We start from the raw sequence: 18,472 nt of genomic DNA on the forward strand, positions 1-18,472 counted from the left end.
GGGGCATTTAGAATCAAACTCTATAAACGAGTCAGTTTGAGAATTTTCCATCTAATTATACAGTTTATACTTTATAGGAAGTTTCAAAATATTGAATGGATGAAAACTTTTGAATATTAAGGAGATCTAAATGTGATATGGACCGAGAAGAACTTTATGTTGTCATACATGAAACTTATTGCTAGAATCACGAGCAATTGCTATGGAGAGAGTCGGGGTGGTAATGTTGAAGGAAAATTGATGGAATGGGTTAAACTACTTCTAACAAAACATATGGTCTTTTTTTTATAATTATCAACACACGGTTAGATGGTCAGCGTCTAAAGAAAGATAGCACAAGCTATGGTCGCAGCTACAAATCAATGGTAAAATTTATTCAGACTATCATGTTTTTTATACAGACCACAAACACGCAAAAAATATTCATATGTTTTATTAACGAGTTGTTGTATCATAATTAATAAAGCACAATGTACACGTATCACCCGAATACACACCCTTCTAAGAAGCCGTCAATGACTATTATCTATATAGAGTAAATGAGAAATTTGGTGCCATAAGTGGGTACTTTTTGTTTTTATATATGTATTAATGGTTTTGAAAGAAAATAAATGTATTGGTGTTGGTTGGGTGGTTAAGTTGGTAAGGGATAAGTTGGTTGTGGCTTAATGGTAGAGCACTCACTTTACAAGTGAAATGTAGGGGATCAAACCTCACTACCACCAACTTATATGGGAGATATGAGGGATGACCTTGGCTTGCCAGGGTTCGAGTCCTGATCTCACCCGGTTTTACCGGCTCCTCGCTGTCGTGCCGTTTGGCGAGTGTGGGGTTGGGTTTTATCCGGTGAATCCCTCAACAGGTGGACCGCTAGGGGCTTCGTCCGTCCGGACTAGTGGCCGGCTCGGGCTACCTTTAGCCAATGGGGGCCGCGTACGGGATACCCGGCGTTACTTAGTTGGCCGTTCAGGGAATGTGTATGTGCCGGTTTAGAACCCTAGTTGATAATAAATGTCTAAGGTTAAATCAAATAAATATACGTGAGTCCTGATATGTTTTCAATGTTCAAAAGTCTAGAAAATGACATTATATAATTATGATACTGAAAATTGTCGTATATAAGTTGAATGTTGTCATATTTTTCTGTTATTTTTTCAATCAACAATTGCAACCAAATTTAAAACAAGTACAATAAACTAGAAAATATAAATAAGATGCCACTTTTGACATCTTTTGATTTAAAAGTCATGTCTGTTTACACGTTTATTTACTTGTACTGCTTTTGGAGTTTACTAGTTTTACAAAATAACAACTGATATAGGATGTTACTTTAATAATATACTTGAAATATTTAAAATACTATTTAATAATAATAAAATAAATAGGATACTTAATAATTCTTGTAATACCTTCCTCGGTCTTTTGCCTAAGATCAAGTGTTGTATATGTTCTTATCAGTTTAATTGAGTTGTCATGAGTTGTCATGTGTTTGAAGAATACTAAATGTGTTCATGTTTGGGATGTGGTTTGTGTTTGAACGAGCTGTCAAAATGTTGACTTGGGCCATTATTTTCAAAGATGACCCCTCTTTGAGATAATTGAAGTAAACGTCTAGAATTTAAAACAAAATAGTTCACTTTTTTACTAGTAGTTCCAATCAAACGATAAGCTAACATTCAAATTAGATAGATGTAATGTCTTAAGCTATTGTGTATCCACATACGTTTTATCACATCTATATTTGTACTATCAAAATCGTGGTCTTCAAAAAAACCTATCTTTATCACTTTATGGAAATTTTAGTTGAAATCTTATGAGTCCCTTACCATTAACATCGTTACGTACGGCTCTTATTATGCCCCTTATTAGAGGCACATTTAAAGAAGAATAAGGGTAGTGGGCACATGCCCGCCGTACATTCCATATTACTAGTGTTAGTTAGCGGGCTTTAGCCCAAGTGCCCTATCAATTTTCTTTTGAACGACCCATGACTTATTTGTCTCATGCCAACAACAAGAGCAAGATGAACACTACTTGAAGAACAAACCGAAAATCAACACATTGATTGGAGAGAGGACGTTGACATTGGCGATTTTAAAAATGATGATGATGATGATGATGAAAGTTAGTTTTTTCTTAACCATGTTCAGGTTTATCAACTGTATGCCCTAAAAAGTTAACAAACATCAATTTTCGAGTTCTAACCTAATTTCTCTTATATACTTATACAATTATAGATTGTAATTTTATTTATTTTGTTTAAGTGTGTTGATTATTTTGTTTGTGTAAATTAATTTATATTTGTTTTTCATCTAGGAATTTTTAACTTTAAAAAAAGAAAAGTTACATAGTTTAATAGTTCAATATCTTTCTTTACTCCTTTAACGCTTAAGAGCATTCATATTCTGTCAGTCAAATAAGTGGGTTAAGTTTTTATAATATATGGAGTAGTTCAACGTACAATTTTTTGACCCCCCTCTATTACCTCTAAAAATAAATCGGCTCAAGTAGCTTAAGTGCTTAACTCAGGGGGTGCTTGGCCTAGCTTTTATTTTTAAGTTTATGCTTATATATAAAATTAGTTTATAACGTTTTTTTTCTATTATTTGATAAGCTCTTTTTAAGTGTTTGGATTAGCTTATATTCTACAAGTTAATTATGTGTCTTAATAAGTTGTTAAATCCAACATTCTTTAATTTGTTAGAGTAATAATTACTAACCACCACCATTCGAGGACAAAAAATGAATAATTTACATCATTAAACAAATAAGCTTCTATCATATAAGCTAAAAAATCATCTTCAAATAAGCTTCTTCAAATGAGCTTATATAAGCTAATAAGCATAAGCTTAAAAAGCTAAACCAAACACCAAGTTAAGCTTATTTTGTAAAAAAAAGCTAAAACAAGTATAAGCTTGGTTAAAAAAGCTAGGCTAAACACATAGTCTGAAATAAGTAATTTTTAACCAGCTTAGCTTGAGCAAGGTACGAGCCTCTTAACTTTTTGACCGACCCGGTTGTTAACCGATCAAATATCTCAACCGGATTTTGCTTCTGTTCTCTCTCACGCCGCCGGCAACTACCGTTGCATCTCCGCCGTACATTTTGAAATCCTGAACGGCAAGTCTCTAACTCTTCGTTTTCCTAAACTGACTTCGTTAAACAACACCTCTGTTACTACAATTTAGCAATTACATTTGTCTCTGTATAAATTAGGGTTTTTAATTTTCAATTGAACTCGAAGAAACCTAAATTCCATCCAGCCACCAATTTGAATTTAATAATTTGAATAGTTTATTTTATTGATTATGGAATAGGATGCTTAAATGCTGTGTTATACACTTATACTAATATATAATATATAAGCTTCACTTTTGAATTATATGCAGCCATAGCTAAACATTTATTAAGAAATGCTAAGGAGGATTTTGAATCCAAATCGTGGTTTCTGCACATCGGTTCAACCACCGAAGCCATGGTTGTTCGTCGGGTTGGGCAATCCTGGGGATAAATTTAAAGGAACAAGACACAATGTATGTTTTTGTTGTTTGTTTATTAACATAGATGATGCTATATCTTATTCTAATTCGTTGTGTGTTTTCGGAAATTAGGTCGGGTTTAACATGATCGATGCTTTTGCTGAATCACAAGGGATTGCTATGGACACTGTTTTCTGCAAAGCCATTTTCGGAAAAGGCTTGTAATCTTCTCTCAGTTTCTAATTTGCTTTCATGTTTTGAAACGTAGTTTATGTTTAATAAGAATTTTGATTGATGTGTATTAGGCATGGTAGATGGTGTTCCGGTTTTATTAGCAAAGCCTCAAACATACATGAATTTAAGCGGTGAATCGGTAAAGTTTTAATTATCTTGTTATTTTTTTTTTTGCTAATTATCGGTTTAATGATTTAAGGTATTAACTTGTACATCGACTGCAGAGTGGTCCACTTGCTGCCTATTACAAACTCCCTTTAAACCGAGTAGTGGTGGTATGAACTTAAATTTGATTATGAAAGTTATATTCTTTCAGTAATAGTTTAAACTTCTATTAAGAAGTTGTCAGCTTTTGTGTTTCTTTTGCTTGCTGTGGCTTTAGTTTCATGATGATATGGATCTACCATGTGGGGTGCTTCGGATTCAGCCCCGTGGAGGTCACGGGAGCCATAACGGGTATGAATAATATTGTGAAGTTTTAATATAATGTCATTATTAGCTTATCACAATTAGCAGTTAAGGTTTTATTTGTAAGATGTTTTATTTATTTTATCAGGATGAAGAGTGTGATCCATCATTTTCGTGGGAATCGGGAATTTGTACGATTAAGAATCGGTATGCATAAACATATTTCATTAATCGAGTTATTTATTTATGTTATAGTTTATAGCTTTTTATAATTGATTGCGTTTTACGATTTGTGTGTAGGCATTGGTAAGCCGCCTGGTCAGATGGATCCCAAAGCCTTCTTGCTTCAAAAGTTCAATGCAACCGCTCAAGAACGAGTAAGATAAAATCCATTTATCTCAAATTTTCTATTTTAGATAAATTTTCATTTTTGTACATAATTTTTTGTATGTGCAAGATTAATGTTGGTTTGAAAGAGGGAGTTGTTGCATTGAAAGAACTTGTGGCAAAGGGTATGGATGAGTGGGTTGGGAGATTCAACGCAGAGCAGAAATACAAACACATTAAAGTTGCAGATAATGCCGATACAATGTTAAATCGATTTGATTAGTTGATTAGTTATTCGGCCATGCTTCAATATGTTGTACTGTATATATGATTATGCTTAGAAGTTTTTGTACTTTTGGGGTTGAGTGATGAAATGGTGTGTGATGGGAAACTGCTCAATTAAATTTGATGTTTTTTAAGACAGAATTACAAATTTTGTCCTTTAAAATAAGACGAATTACGGTTCGTGTCCTTTTCTAAGTTTCCTTGCAGGCGGTGTACTTTAAACTTTTTTTTCCTACAAGTTTTGTCCTTTACGCTAACTGGGTTAGAAAAAGTCAGTTAAATCCCATCACGTGAGGCGCATGTGAGGGTACTTTTGTCCTTTCATATATCTCTGCAACTAAACCCTGTATCACTCTTCCCCCTCTTTTTAACCCAACCCCACCTTCAATCGATTCAATTCCCCGGCGATTAAAAACCCGACAGTTAAACCCTAAACCCTCGTATCCGACGCGACTCAATTAGGGCTTCAATCAATTAGGGCTCGATGCGAAATTCAAATACCAGGGCTCAATTGATGATGGCTTACTGTGTTTGTGGCAAGGTAGCAGTTGTTCGAACTTCATGGACTGATAGAAATCCAGGTCGTCGGTTTTTCTCTTGTCCGGACATGGTAAGTGTGTAATTCGATTTAAGTTCCAGTCAATTGTTTATACTTCATGTTTCTCCTCTTTTCCAGACATCGGATTGCCCCTTTCTTGGATGGCGTGACCCACCAATGTGTGAACGGGCATTGGAGATTATCCCGGGCTTATTGAAATCGAAAAACATGGTTGAACAAAGTTTAGAGAGTTATAAAGAACAAGCAAGGAAGATGAAGAACAGATTGGTCATTAGTTGGATCATTTTCATTGCAATTGTAATTGCAATGAAAATGTAACTAGATGACTGAATTTGAAGTTGTTGACTATTTGTATTTTGACTTTATTAGTTAATTTAGGACTTTATGCAGTTTAAGTATTATGTATTTTGACTTTATTTTGGATGTAATTTTGGTTCCCTTTTAAGCAATGTATCATCAGTTTATTTTGGATTTAATTTGGATCTTTGGTTAGTTTATTTTGGACTTTTGGATGGATTGTATACACAATCTGCACATTGTGCACTATCTACACATGATGCACAATCTGCACATTGTGCACTATCTACACATTATGCACAATCTACACATCATGCAGAATCTGCACATCATGCACAATCTGCACATTGTGCACTATCTACACATCCATCTACAACATCCATAAACCAAGAGATGAATACTGCATAATATGATCTGATCTGATCTGATCTGATCCAAGGGCAAATAAGTAAAAACTGTCAAACCATTAAATTATGTAAAATCTGATCCAAGGGCAAATATGTCCAAACCCTTAAAATAAGTAACATCTGATCCATCCATCTGCAGATCCATATGCACAAAAAGATGAATGAGTCATCTGCACAAACATCCATCTGCCAAACCATTAAATTAGGTAAAATCTGATCCAAGGGCAAATATGTCCAAACCCTTAAAATAAGTATCATCTGATCCATCCATCTGCAGATCCATATGCACAAAAAGATGAATGAGTCATCTGCACAAACATCCATCTGCCAAACCATTAAATTATGTAAAATCTGATCCAAGGGCAAATATGTCCAAACCCTTAAAATAAGTAACTCTGATCCATCCATCTGCAGTTATGCACAACCATTACCATACCATGAAAAACTTCAAAAACATGAAAAACTTAATACATCCATAACAACTTAATACATCCATACAAGTGTTTGAAAAACTTAAAATAAGTCCAGACAACAACTTAATACATCCATTGTAACACCCCGACCAAAGGCGGATTATACATCGGGGCGCCACATATTGTTTCATTACTCGTGACACTATTGGGTGTCAATATTTAATAAATACATTCATTCGCGCACGCGCAGAGTAAACACAAGATAACATAAATCATCATAAATCAATATATTATAAATCATAATATTCGAACAGCAAAAACTTGTCTTGATACATTTTAATCTAGGTCCAAAATAAAGAAAACTTCCTACGTGTCCACAAGCTCCAAAACAGCTACTGCAAACCTGAACATGTGTTAAAATAAACGTCAAACACTTGCGTGTTGGTGAGAAATCAAGTTTAATACAATACATAGATAACAATAATTCTGCGCGCAACATGTGTATGTCTGGTTTTCAACAAGGGTGTAATCTGATCGGGACCAACTCTAAGATTCATAAGACTGCCAGTGCTCACAATTGAGCTCACAAACAAGACAAACTGTGCATGTGTAAACAAAAGAGAAAATCATAAACGATAGTTCTCCCGTGTTCATCTAATGGTACCATGAGAACTGCGGAATAGACCGACAAGACGGTTAATGATCCACACATACAAATAAACAGCCAAGTCTACGTCCTCAACACATGGGATACTGCGCGACTAAAGTTCATAAACAGTTTAAGACTCTAAGTTTGTATGAACACATGAACATCCCAAAACATTAAAAGCAAAAAGGGATTAGGTACGAGATTACTCACTTGATAAACGATGCGGTGTAAGATAAAGCAAGAACCAACTTTAAACAAGCACAAGTTAACCTATAAATAAGATTATTGTTTTAATGATTGGTTTTAAGTCTTGATTATAAGTTAGCATAATTAATAAGTAAATTATTATATATAATATATATATTACCGAAAATCAGGGCAGAGGAGAGGAGAAAACGGAGGCAAGAGAGGAGGCGGCAGGAGGACAATCGGCAGAGAGCAAAGGAAGAGAGATAATAAGTGTTTGTGTGTGTAGTGTTAAGAAAAATAAGATTATTATTTATAGGGAAACCCTAGGGAACACAATCCCTAGAAAAAGGGGAAAAGATCTCAAAAAGTAAAAGATTCCAAAAGCAAAAGATATCAAAAGATATGGCAGCTGCAGGGGGCAAGATAAAGCTGACAGGGAACAGTAAAAAGGCATGGGCCGGTCAGTTAAAGGTACTGGTCAAGCATGGCAAAAGCAGATCTCAAAAGATAATGTCAGTCACTTTTTCTGCCAACCAATGGGGTTGGTGCGCATGCTGCGCCGAAAGTAACTTTTCAGACATAAAGCAGATTAGGTCAACAGCTCAAAAGATAAGACAACACAAAAGCAAACGGCTAGATTCAACAGAAGAAAACTCAAAGGGTTTAGCGCGAGAAGGCTCGAGCGCGAAGGCAGACACAGAAGGTCAAGAGAGCGCGAGCGCGAAGGCAGACAGAACCAACCTTAACGCGTCGCGGAAAGAACTACATTTCTAAGCGCGCCGCGGGAAGAATCACATTTCTTAGCGCGCCGCGGGAGGAACTAAAATTCCTAGCGCGCCGCGGGAAGAACTATAATTCTTCGCGCGTCGAGGGATGAACTACGATTCTTAGCGCGCTGCGAGAAGAACTATAAATCCTTAGCGCGTCGCGGGAAGAACTACCGTTCTTAGCGCGCTGCGAGAAGAATTACAATTCTTAGCGCGCTGCGAGAAGAGTTCGTCTCGCGTATCGCTGTAACAGGTGGTCTTCACGCAGGATTCCTTGTAAGGGGTCTGGCGCGTGGAGCTGCGCAGACAACCTTAGGCGGGAAGGAACAAAGGACAAGCAAAGAGTTAGAAGAAAAAGAGGGAAACCAGGCGTAAGGGCGGGACGGCGACAAGAGGGAAAAGAAGGCGGAAAGAGAGAGAGAGAAAGAGGCGGGAAGGAAAATATATATTATTATTAAAAGTAAAGTATAAGTATAAATATTAAATCATAAAAGAAAGAGATCGGGTCAGAGAAACGGGTACCTGGGTCGGGTCGGATCGGGGCAGATGTCACAGTCTCCCCTACTTTAAGAAATTTCGTCCCGAAATTTATCTCGAAGTAGGTTGCGCAGAGAACAGGTGCGGGTACTTGATCTTCATTTGATCTTCCCTTTCCCATGTAAACTCGGCTCCGCGCTTGGACTCCCAGCGAATTTTAACAATAGGGATACGACTGCGCTTGGTTTGCTTTACCTCGCGATCCATAATCTCAACAGGCTTCTCAACGAAATGCATAGTTTCATCAACTTGAACTTCATCAAGGGGAATGTGAAGGTTCTCGTCGGCTAAACACTTCTTGAGATTGGATACATGGAACGTTGGATGCACATTACTGAGCGCGGGCGGCAGGTCAAGTCTGTAGGCAACTTTTCCCACACGCGCGAGAATCTTGAATGGTCCAACATATCGAGGAGCAAGCTTACCTTTCTTCCCAAAGCGGACAACACCCTTCCAAGGCGACACTTTGAGGAGAACAAGATCACCAACTTGAAATTCGAGAGGCTTTCGTCTGCGATCTGCGTAACTCTTCTGTCGGCTTCTAGCAGTCAGCAGATGATCACGGATCTTGGCGATTTTATCGGTTGTCTCTTGAACAAGTTCGGGTCCTGTGATTTGAGCTTCACCCACTTCGCTCCAACAAATCGGGGAGCGGCACTTACGACCGTAAAGTGCTTCAAATGGGGCCATACCAATGCTGGAATGATAGCTGTTATTATAAGAGAACTCGATCAAAGGCAGGTGCGAATCCCAATTACCTCCAAAATCAAGAACACAAGATCGGAGCATATCCTCAAGAGTTTGAATAGTTCGCTCAGACTGACCGTCAGTCTGAGGATGATATGCCGTACTCATGTCCAAGCGAGTTCCTAGCGCAGATTGGAGAGATTTCCAAAAGCGGGATATAAAACGGCCATCGCGATCGGATATGATGCTCAAAGGAGTACCATGGCGGCAGACAATTTCCTTGACATAAAGCTGCGCGAGTTGCTCAACACGGTAGTTTTCACGAATGGGCAGGAAGTGAGCAGACTTAGTCAAACGATCCACTATTACCCAAATGCTATCATGTTTGCTTGCTGTCAAAGGTAACTTGGTAATAAAGTCCATCGCTACACATTCCCATTTCCACGTAGGAATTTCTGGTTGTTCGAGCAAACCAGATGGGCGTTGGTGTTCAGCTTTTACTTTAGAACAAGTCAGACATTTAGCTACGAACACAGCAATGTCCTTTTTCATACCGGGCCACCAATAAGTAATGCGCAAATCCTTGTACATCTTATCAGCGCCGGGATGAACGGAATACCGAGATTTATGAGCTTCACTCAGGATATCAGCGCGAAGATTCTCATCACAAGGAATCCAGATGCGATTAAGATAGCAGAGAATTCCACTCAGATTAGGGACAAAGTGCGCTTCCGCGCCACACGCTAACTCGGCGCGAAGGTTACCATTACTGATGGATGCGCGCTGCGCGTCACGAATACGCGATTCAAGGTTGCTTTGAATCAGCGCAAAGTGAAGATGCGTGCGCGGCAAGATACAGTTAAGCTGGCAGGGTTTTCGGCTGAGCGCATCGGCTACCACATTAGCCTTACCAGGATGATACCGGATCTCACAATCGTAATCGCTGATGAGTTCGTTCCATCGGCGTTGCCTCATGTTAAGTTCCTTTTGATCAAAGATATGCTGAAGGCTTTTATGGTCAGTGTAAAGGATACACTTAGTACCATAAAGGTAGTGTCTCCAGATCTTCAAGGCAAAAACAACTGCACCAAGTTCGAGATCGTGAGTTGTATAATTCTTTTCATGAACCTTAAGTTGCCTTGATGCGTAAGCGATAACCTTGCCTCGTTGCATAAGAACACAACCGAGACCTTGGTTGGAGGCATCGCAGTACACGACAAAATCATCATTACCCTCAGGTAGCGCAAGAACAGGAGCTTCACACAACAAACGCTTGAGCGTCAGAAAGGCTTCTTCTTGCTTCGAGCCCCAAATATACGGTTTACCTTTGTGCGTTAGAGCTGTTAAAGGCAAAGCGATCTTCGAGAAGTTCGAAATGAAGCGCCGGTAATAACCAGCTAAGCCCAGAAAGGAACGGATCTCGGAAGGAGAGGATGGCGTAATCCAGTTCTTGATTGCTTCAATTTTGGATGGGTCGACATGAATACCCATCTTGTTCACAACATGGCCAAGAAACTGTACTTCATCAGACCAAAATTCACACTTGGAAAGCTTAGCATAGAGCTGCTCGGTTCGAAGCTTTTGCAACACCAACCGGAGATGTTGCTCATGCTCGGCCTTGGTCTTAGAATACACCAGAACATCATCGATAAACACAATCACGAAACGGTCCAAGAAAGGCCTACACACCCGATTCATTAGATCCATGAAAACGGCGGGTGCGTTGGCTAGACCGAAGGACATGACCAAGAATTCAAAATGGCCATAACGAGTTCGAAAAGCAGTCTTCGGAACATCTTCATTGCGGATGCGCAACTGGTGATAACCAGAGCGGAGATCAATCTTCGAGAAATAAGAGGCACCTTGGAGTTGATCAAAGAGGTCGTCAATACGCGGTAAGGGATACCGGTTTTTAATGGTGAGTTTGTTCAACTCGCGGTAATCAATACACATGCGAAACGATCCATCTTTCTTTTTAACGAACAACACCGGAGCACCCCAGGGCGAAGAGCTAGGGCGAATGAATCCTTTAGCAGTCAACTCTTGAAGTTGGCTTGCCAATTCTTGCATCTCAGCGGGTGCAAGACGATAAGGAGATTTAGCTACGGGGGAAGCACCAGGGACAAGATCAATACGGAACTCGACTTCACGAGCGGGAGGGATACCAGGAAGATCATCAGGAAAAACTTCAGGGAAATCACGCACAACAGGGATATCGCGAAGCTTCTTTTCTTCAGCAGGTTTAACCACATGGGCTAAGAATGCAATACACCTTTTCCGCATGAGCCTTCGGGCTTCGGCGCAAGACATAAGTTTAAGACCGCGGGAGGGTTTTTCGCCGTAGATGTGAAGATCACCATTTTCTCGAGGTATGCGAATCAACTTCTTGGCGCAAATAACTTCGGCGCGATTATTCGAGAGCCAGTCCATACCAATAATAACATCAAAGCTTCCAAGAGGCATGGGGATGAGGTCGATCAGGAAATCGTTTTCGTTAAGGTTAAGTGTGCAATCTTTAATCACTGAGTTAATTAAAACAGTTTCACCGTTAGCCAATTCAACTGAAAAATCTTCTTTTAAATCGCTGCGCGGTCGCGCAAGCTTCTGCTCGAAGGCGCGAGAGATAAAACTTCGATCGGCGCCAGTATCAAAAAGTATAGAAGCATAAAATCCGTTAAGCAAAAATGTACCATTAACTACGTCATTATTCGCTTGCGCTTGGTGCGCGGTTATGTTAAAAGCTCGTCCACGCGTCACTTGGTTTGAAATCTGGTTCACCGGATTCGCTTGTGTGATTTGCACTTGTAGCCTTGGGCACGCGTTCCGGAAATGACTGGGATCACCGCAGTTAAAGCACGATCTGGGTCGTGGGTTTTGGTAGATTGATTGTGGGTTCTGCGGGTAGACTGGTGGTGTTGGCGCAATTGGATTGGCGGGAAGGACTCTACAGTTTTCAGCAGTGTGACCAGTACGGCCACATCGGTTACAAAGTCGACACGGGGTTTGGGTTGGGTGGTGAAATCTACAGGTTGGGCAAAAGGGATGGTTTCCTGTGTAAGGTTTCTTAGTTGGCGGGGCAGGGAGTGCTGGATTGGTTAAGGCATAGTTGTGGGCTACAGGAGGTGTTGGGTAAGCTGACAGAGGGTTAGGCGCGTAAACTGGAGGTTGATAAATGGGTTGCTGGACAATGGGCGGGTTGGTAAGCGCGTAAGCTTTGCGCCTGCGCTTGAGGTTGTTACGGTTTGAGGGTTCAGGTTTGGTTTCTGTTGGTTCAGTGGCAGTCTTGGTGAGTTTGGTCTTCTCAGCTCCCCGCAGGAACAGGGTTCCTGCTCTGACATGGTTGTCGCTGAGCACAGCGGCCAACTCAATGGCGTCAGAGAGGGTTACTGGGTTTCTGGCCCATACAGAATCTTGAATTTCCATGGGGAGACCCCCAAGGAATTTCTCGATTGCTCGGCGTGAAGGGGTAACAAGGTGAGGGACCAGTAAGCTTAGCTCGTGGAAGCGCGTCGCGTACTCGCGCGCTTCACCGCTGTATTGCTTCAAGTTCCAGAATTCTTCCTCCAGGCGCTTAACTTCGTTGAGAGGGCAGAATTCTCGCGTCAGAATTTCCTTAAATTCCTCCCAGAGCATGCTGGAAGCAGCTTCTGCGCCACGCGCATGAGCTACTCCATTCCACCATGTAAGCGCTCTAGATTCCAGGACACTGGAAGCATATAGGGTTCGTCTGTCTGAGGGGCATTGGGTGTGGAGGAAAGTGTTTTCAATCTTTTCGAGCCATTGGAGCATCACGGTGGCTCCTTCAAGACCTGTGAACTTTGGAGGGTTACCCGCGTTAAAGGATTTAATGTTGTAACTGGAGGTATTATTTTGGCTCAAGGCTTGGGCTATTGCGGCGGCCATTTCCTGGGAACGTTGTTGTCTACGCATGCGCGAGGCTTCTCTTCTCTGAAATCGGCGAGATAGCGGAGGCATTCTATAAAAGTTTTAATTTTAGTTAATATCTTGGTTTTATCGCAAAGCATAACTTTATAAAGCTTGGTTTCGCAGAGTTAGATACTATCAAAAGTTAAAGTAGATTAAATGACCCTAAATGCAGACTTAATAAAGGTAACAAATTCGAATCAAGAATCGACAATTCATGTATCACCATGACTTTCCGAATTCCCAATTTAAAATATACGAGCAAACGAGTATTGGAGATTGACGATTCATGTATCACCATGACTTTTCAATCTTCAATATAAAATACACAAGAAAATGAGTATTGGAGGTTGACAATTCATGCATCACCATGACTTTTCAAGCCTCCAACCTCAGAACATAATCGTAAATGGAAATTGAAAATCAACTATTCATGTATCACCATGACTTTTCGGATTTTCAAACCCAACAAACGAATATGTAAGAAAATCAATAAAAATCGAAATTCAACAAAAATCGAAATATCGCGAAATAAAACATAAAATCATATACTGCGCAAGCGCGAGCATATTCATAAATAACGAGTAATTAACAATAAGCGCGCAAACATGAGATTTCTCTCATGCGCGAGAAGGGACTCTTAGGTATTCTAGGCCGTTACGTCTAACCACCTATCCTAAAGTCAACGAGCTCTGATACCAATCTGTAACACCCCGACCAAAGGCGGATTATACATCGGGGCGCCACATATTGTTTCATTACTCGTGACACTATTGGGTGTCAATATTTAATAAATACATTCATTCGCGCACGCGCAGAGTAAACACAAGATAACATAAATCATCATAAATCAATATATTATAAATCATAATATTCGAACAGCAAAAACTTGTCTTGATACATTTTAATCTAGGTCCAAAATAAAGAAAACTTCCTACGTGTCCACAAGCTCCAAAACAGCTACTGCAAACCTGAACATGTGTTAAAATAAACGTCAAACACTTGCGTGTTGGTGAGAAATCAAGTTTAATACAATACATAGATAACAATAATTCTGCGCGCAACATGTGTATGTCTGGTTTTCAACAAGGGTGTAATCTGATCGGGACCAACTCTAAGATTCATAAGACTGCCAGTGCTCACAATTGAGCTCACAAACAAGACAAACTGTGCATGTGTAAACAAAAGAGAAAATCATAAACGATAGTTCTCCCGTGTTCATCTAATGGTACCATGAGAACTGCGGAATAGACCGACAAGACGGTTAATGATCCACACATACAAATAAACAGCCAAGTCTACGTCCTCAACACATGGGATACTGCGCGACTAAAGTTCATAAACAGTTTAAGACTCTAAGTTTGTATGAACACATGAACATCCCAAAACATTAAAAGCAAAAAGGGATTAGGTACGAGATTACTCACTTGATAAACGATGCGGTGTAAGATAAAGCAAGAACCAACTTTAAACAAGCACAAGTTAACCTATAAATAAGATTATTGTTTTAATGATTGGTTTTAAGTCTTGATTATAAGTTAGCATAATTAATAAGTAAATTATTATATATAATATATATATTACCGAAAATCAGGGCAGAGGAGAGGAGAAAACGGAGGCAAGAGAGGAGGCGGCAGGAGGACAATCGGCAGAGAGCAAAGGAAGAGAGATAATAAGTGTTTGTGTGTGTAGTGTTAAGAAAAATAAGATTATTATTTATAGGGAAACCCTAGGGAACACAATCCCTAGAAAAAGGGGAAAAGATCTCAAAAAGTAAAAGATTCCAAAAGCAAAAGATATCAAAAGATATGGCAGCTGCAGGGGGCAAGATAAAGCTGACAGGGAACAGTAAAAAGGCATGGGCCGGTCAGTTAAAGGTACTGGTCAAGCATGGCAAAAGCAGATCTCAAAAGATAATGTCAGTCACTTTTTCTGCCAACCAATGGGGTTGGTGCGCATGCTGCGCCGAAAGTAACTTTTCAGACATAAAGCAGATTAGGTCAACAGCTCAAAAGATAAGACAACACAAAAGCAAACGGCTAGATTCAACAGAAGAAAACTCAAAGGGTTTAGCGCGAGAAGGCTCGAGCGCGAAGGCAGACACAGAAGGTCAAGAGAGCGCGAGCGCGAAGGCAGACAGAACCAACCTTAACGCGTCGCGGAAAGAACTACATTTCTAAGCGCGCCGCGGGAAGAATCACATTTCTTAGCGCGCCGCGGGAGGAACTAAAATTCCTAGCGCGCCGCGGGAAGAACTATAATTCTTCGCGCGTCGAGGGATGAACTACGATTCTTAGCGCGCTGCGAGAAGAACTATAAATCCTTAGCGCGTCGCGGGAAGAACTACCGTTCTTAGCGCGCTGCGAGAAGAATTACAATTCTTAGCGCGCTGCGAGAAGAGTTCGTCTCGCGTATCGCTGTAACAGGTGGTCTTCACGCAGGATTCCTTGTAAGGGGTCTGGCGCGTGGAGCTGCGCAGACAACCTTAGGCGGGAAGGAACAAAGGACAAGCAAAGAGTTAGAAGAAAAAGAGGGAAACCAGGCGTAAGGGCGGGACGGCGACAAGAGGGAAAAGAAGGCGGAAAGAGAGAGAGAGAAAGAGGCGGGAAGGAAAATATATATTATTATTAAAAGTAAAGTATAAGTATAAATATTAAATCATAAAAGAAAGAGATCGGGTCAGAGAAACGGGTACCTGGGTCGGGTCGGATCGGGGCAGATGTCACATCCATACCATGAAAAACTTCAAAAAAAGTCTAACAACTTAATCTGCAAAAACAGTCATAAAAATATCCATACCATAAAGTCATAAAAACTACAAAAACAGTCAAACAGTAGGCACATTAATCTGCAAAATTTTTCATGCATGATCTCTTGTTGTGACCCTTTTGACCACATGTCCCACAAGTGTTTGATCCTTTTGGCTTTGTCTTTCTCACTGCCTTCACTTTCTGGCCTTCACCCTCCACAGCCTTTCCCTTGCCCTTTGCATCAACCTTTGACTTTTTCCTTGAACCACCATCTTCCCTTTCCACTGCTGACTTTTTCCTTGATTTCTTTGGCCTTCCAGTTTGCTTTTTTAATTTAGGAGCTGTGATCTGGATTGGGACTTGTGATGTGAGCCACATACTCATACCATTGATGGGATACACCTTGTAGCTATACACTGCCTTCCACCTATCCATTGTGTAAATTGGTTTGACAAATGTTTCTGGCCTGCCAACAGATCTGTCATGTGCACCCTTCACCCAAATACATGCCACCACATGTCTACAAGGTATCCCAGTTATCTCCCATCTCCTACATGCACATGTACTTGTGCTCATGTTCACTACACACTGATCACCATATGGACCTGTTACCTGATAATGATCCTCACCATTCCAATGCACAGAGTACCTATCATCCAAATATGTAAACCATTCACATCATTTACAAGACAAGTAAATATTCACATACAACTCACCTGCTTGCTTCCTTCTTCACTGACTCCATAATTTGTGTAGCATATGGTGTTAGTAACCCTGATGACCTATCAATTACCTTCAACACAGTAACAATCTTCCTCATCACATATTCTCTGATGTATTTCAGCAATGTGATAATAGGCTTGTCCCTTCCATCTACCAGCTTTGAATTGAAACATTCACACATGTTGTTGGTCAACACATCAGACATTGCTCTACCTATTATAACAAAACACAACAGATAAAGGACAAAACTTGAAAGTTATGAGAGAATAAAGGATACAAAATTAAAAACTTACCAGAGAAGTGTGACCTTGACCATGTTTCTGGTGGGATCTTAGATACCCAAAGATGACACCTTTTGTTCAAGTTTTTTAGGTTGTTCATCTCTCTCTCATATTGTGTAGGTGATGTACATCTAGCCAGCTTCCAAAGAGCATCCCTTAAAAGCTTTCCTTTGAAGAGTGATCTTAGGTTATCTTCAATGTGCCTCACACAAAACCTATGCTCTGCAGAAGGAAACAACTTATCTACAGCCTGTATAAGACCCTTTTGCCTGTCACTCATAAAGGTAAACTTGGATCTGTTGTTTATATCCAAGTCATCACCAAGGCATTCCAAGAACCATTCCCAAGAGTTCAATGTTTCAGCTTCAACTACAGCATATGCAACAGGGTAGTATCCATTGTTTGGATCTAGAGCAACTGCTGTTAAAAGTTGACCAGGCCAAGCACTTTTAAGGAAAGCCCCATCCAGTCCCAACAGATCCCTACCTATTGCTTTGAACCCCTTTTTCAAAGACCCCAAACAGATGTATATCCTCTTGAATTGTCTTGTCTCAGATGTTGGATCTGAGCATTCTTCTAATTCAAGCTTCACTGTTGTATCTGGATTAGTCCTCTTCAACTCTTCAATATAATCCCTCAATAACCCATATTGGCCTCTGAAATTTCCAATTATATGTTCCCTGGCCAACATCTTTGCCCTATAAGCTTTTATCTCAGACACACCAATTTCAAACCTCCTTTGAAACCTTTCTTTGATGGATTTAACTTTCAGCTTTGGGTCATCTTGAAGATCAGTAACCAAATGGTTTGAGAGGAACCCGGCTGTGCAAGCATAAATTTCCCTAGATTGAAGGCATTTATGTTCATTTATCAACCTTGTAATTTTCCATGAAGCTGTTCTCTTTTGGTATGACAACAACAGTACCCAAGGGCATCTATAGCAAGTGGGTCTTTCCTTTTTCCCCTACCCCCAATACTTTTCTGGACTGGTCCCTCATCTTTATTAGCACTGCTAGATCCAACCCCCTGCATGTGGGACCCATCTTCCATATCTCCTTCACACACAGCCCTGACCCTTACCAAATCATCTTTTCTTATCCTAATTTGTCTTCTTGTTTCAACTGCATGTGCCTTGATCATATCCTTCACCTCTGCTTTTGTACCAAAAACTTGTCCCACATGGAAAAGATAATCCATGTCTCCCTCATTTCTTTGTTTCTCATTATACATCCTATCATTATCCAACATCACATCATCCATTTCTATGTCCAAAACCTCTAAACTACAATTTGCATCCTGCTGTTCAACTTCAAAATCAGTATGCAGTCTGAAATCCCTCATATCTACATCTACATCATGTGTTTCACCATCTTCATAGTTGAAGTCACTATCTGAATCACTTTCTGAATCTTCATCACCATCCCTAGTTTTCTTAACATTTTTAGATTTCTTTTTGTTCTTAGATTTCTTCACATTCTTTGGTTTCTTAACTGGACAACCCTCTAGATGTTCATCATCATCAGAACTCTCATCTCTCATTTCATAGTTAGAATCCC

At 40.0% G+C, this 18,472-nt stretch overlaps 1 protein-coding gene across 2 annotated transcripts; it reads left to right on the forward strand.

The window, feature by feature from the left end:
• The first annotated feature begins 3,333 nt into the window (after positions 1–3,333).
• On the forward strand, positions 3,334–4,821 carry LOC143572416 (peptidyl-tRNA hydrolase, mitochondrial-like). Of its 2 annotated transcripts, none has more exons than XM_077057588.1 (8): positions 3,334–3,533; positions 3,612–3,700; positions 3,785–3,852; positions 3,938–3,988; positions 4,096–4,169; positions 4,270–4,328; positions 4,422–4,498; positions 4,579–4,821. In XM_077057588.1, the coding sequence occupies exons 2-8, from the start codon at positions 3,631–3,633 to the stop codon at positions 4,729–4,731; spliced, it is 552 nt and encodes a 183-aa protein (XP_076913703.1). In that variant the 5' UTR covers positions 3,334–3,533; positions 3,612–3,630; the 3' UTR covers positions 4,732–4,821. The 2 variants fall into 2 exon arrangements, with proteins under 2 accessions (XP_076913703.1, XP_076913702.1); XM_077057587.1 differs by having other exon boundaries at positions 3,612–3,696.
• The last annotated feature ends 13,651 nt before the right edge of the window (positions 4,822–18,472 follow it).

Source organism: Bidens hawaiensis, unplaced genomic scaffold (assembly GCF_021521415.1).
Source record: "Bidens hawaiensis isolate Kalapana, Puna unplaced genomic scaffold, B.hawaiensis_p1.1 tig00025843_1, whole genome shotgun sequence".
NCBI lineage: Eukaryota > Viridiplantae > Streptophyta > Magnoliopsida > Asterales > Asteraceae > Bidens > Bidens hawaiensis.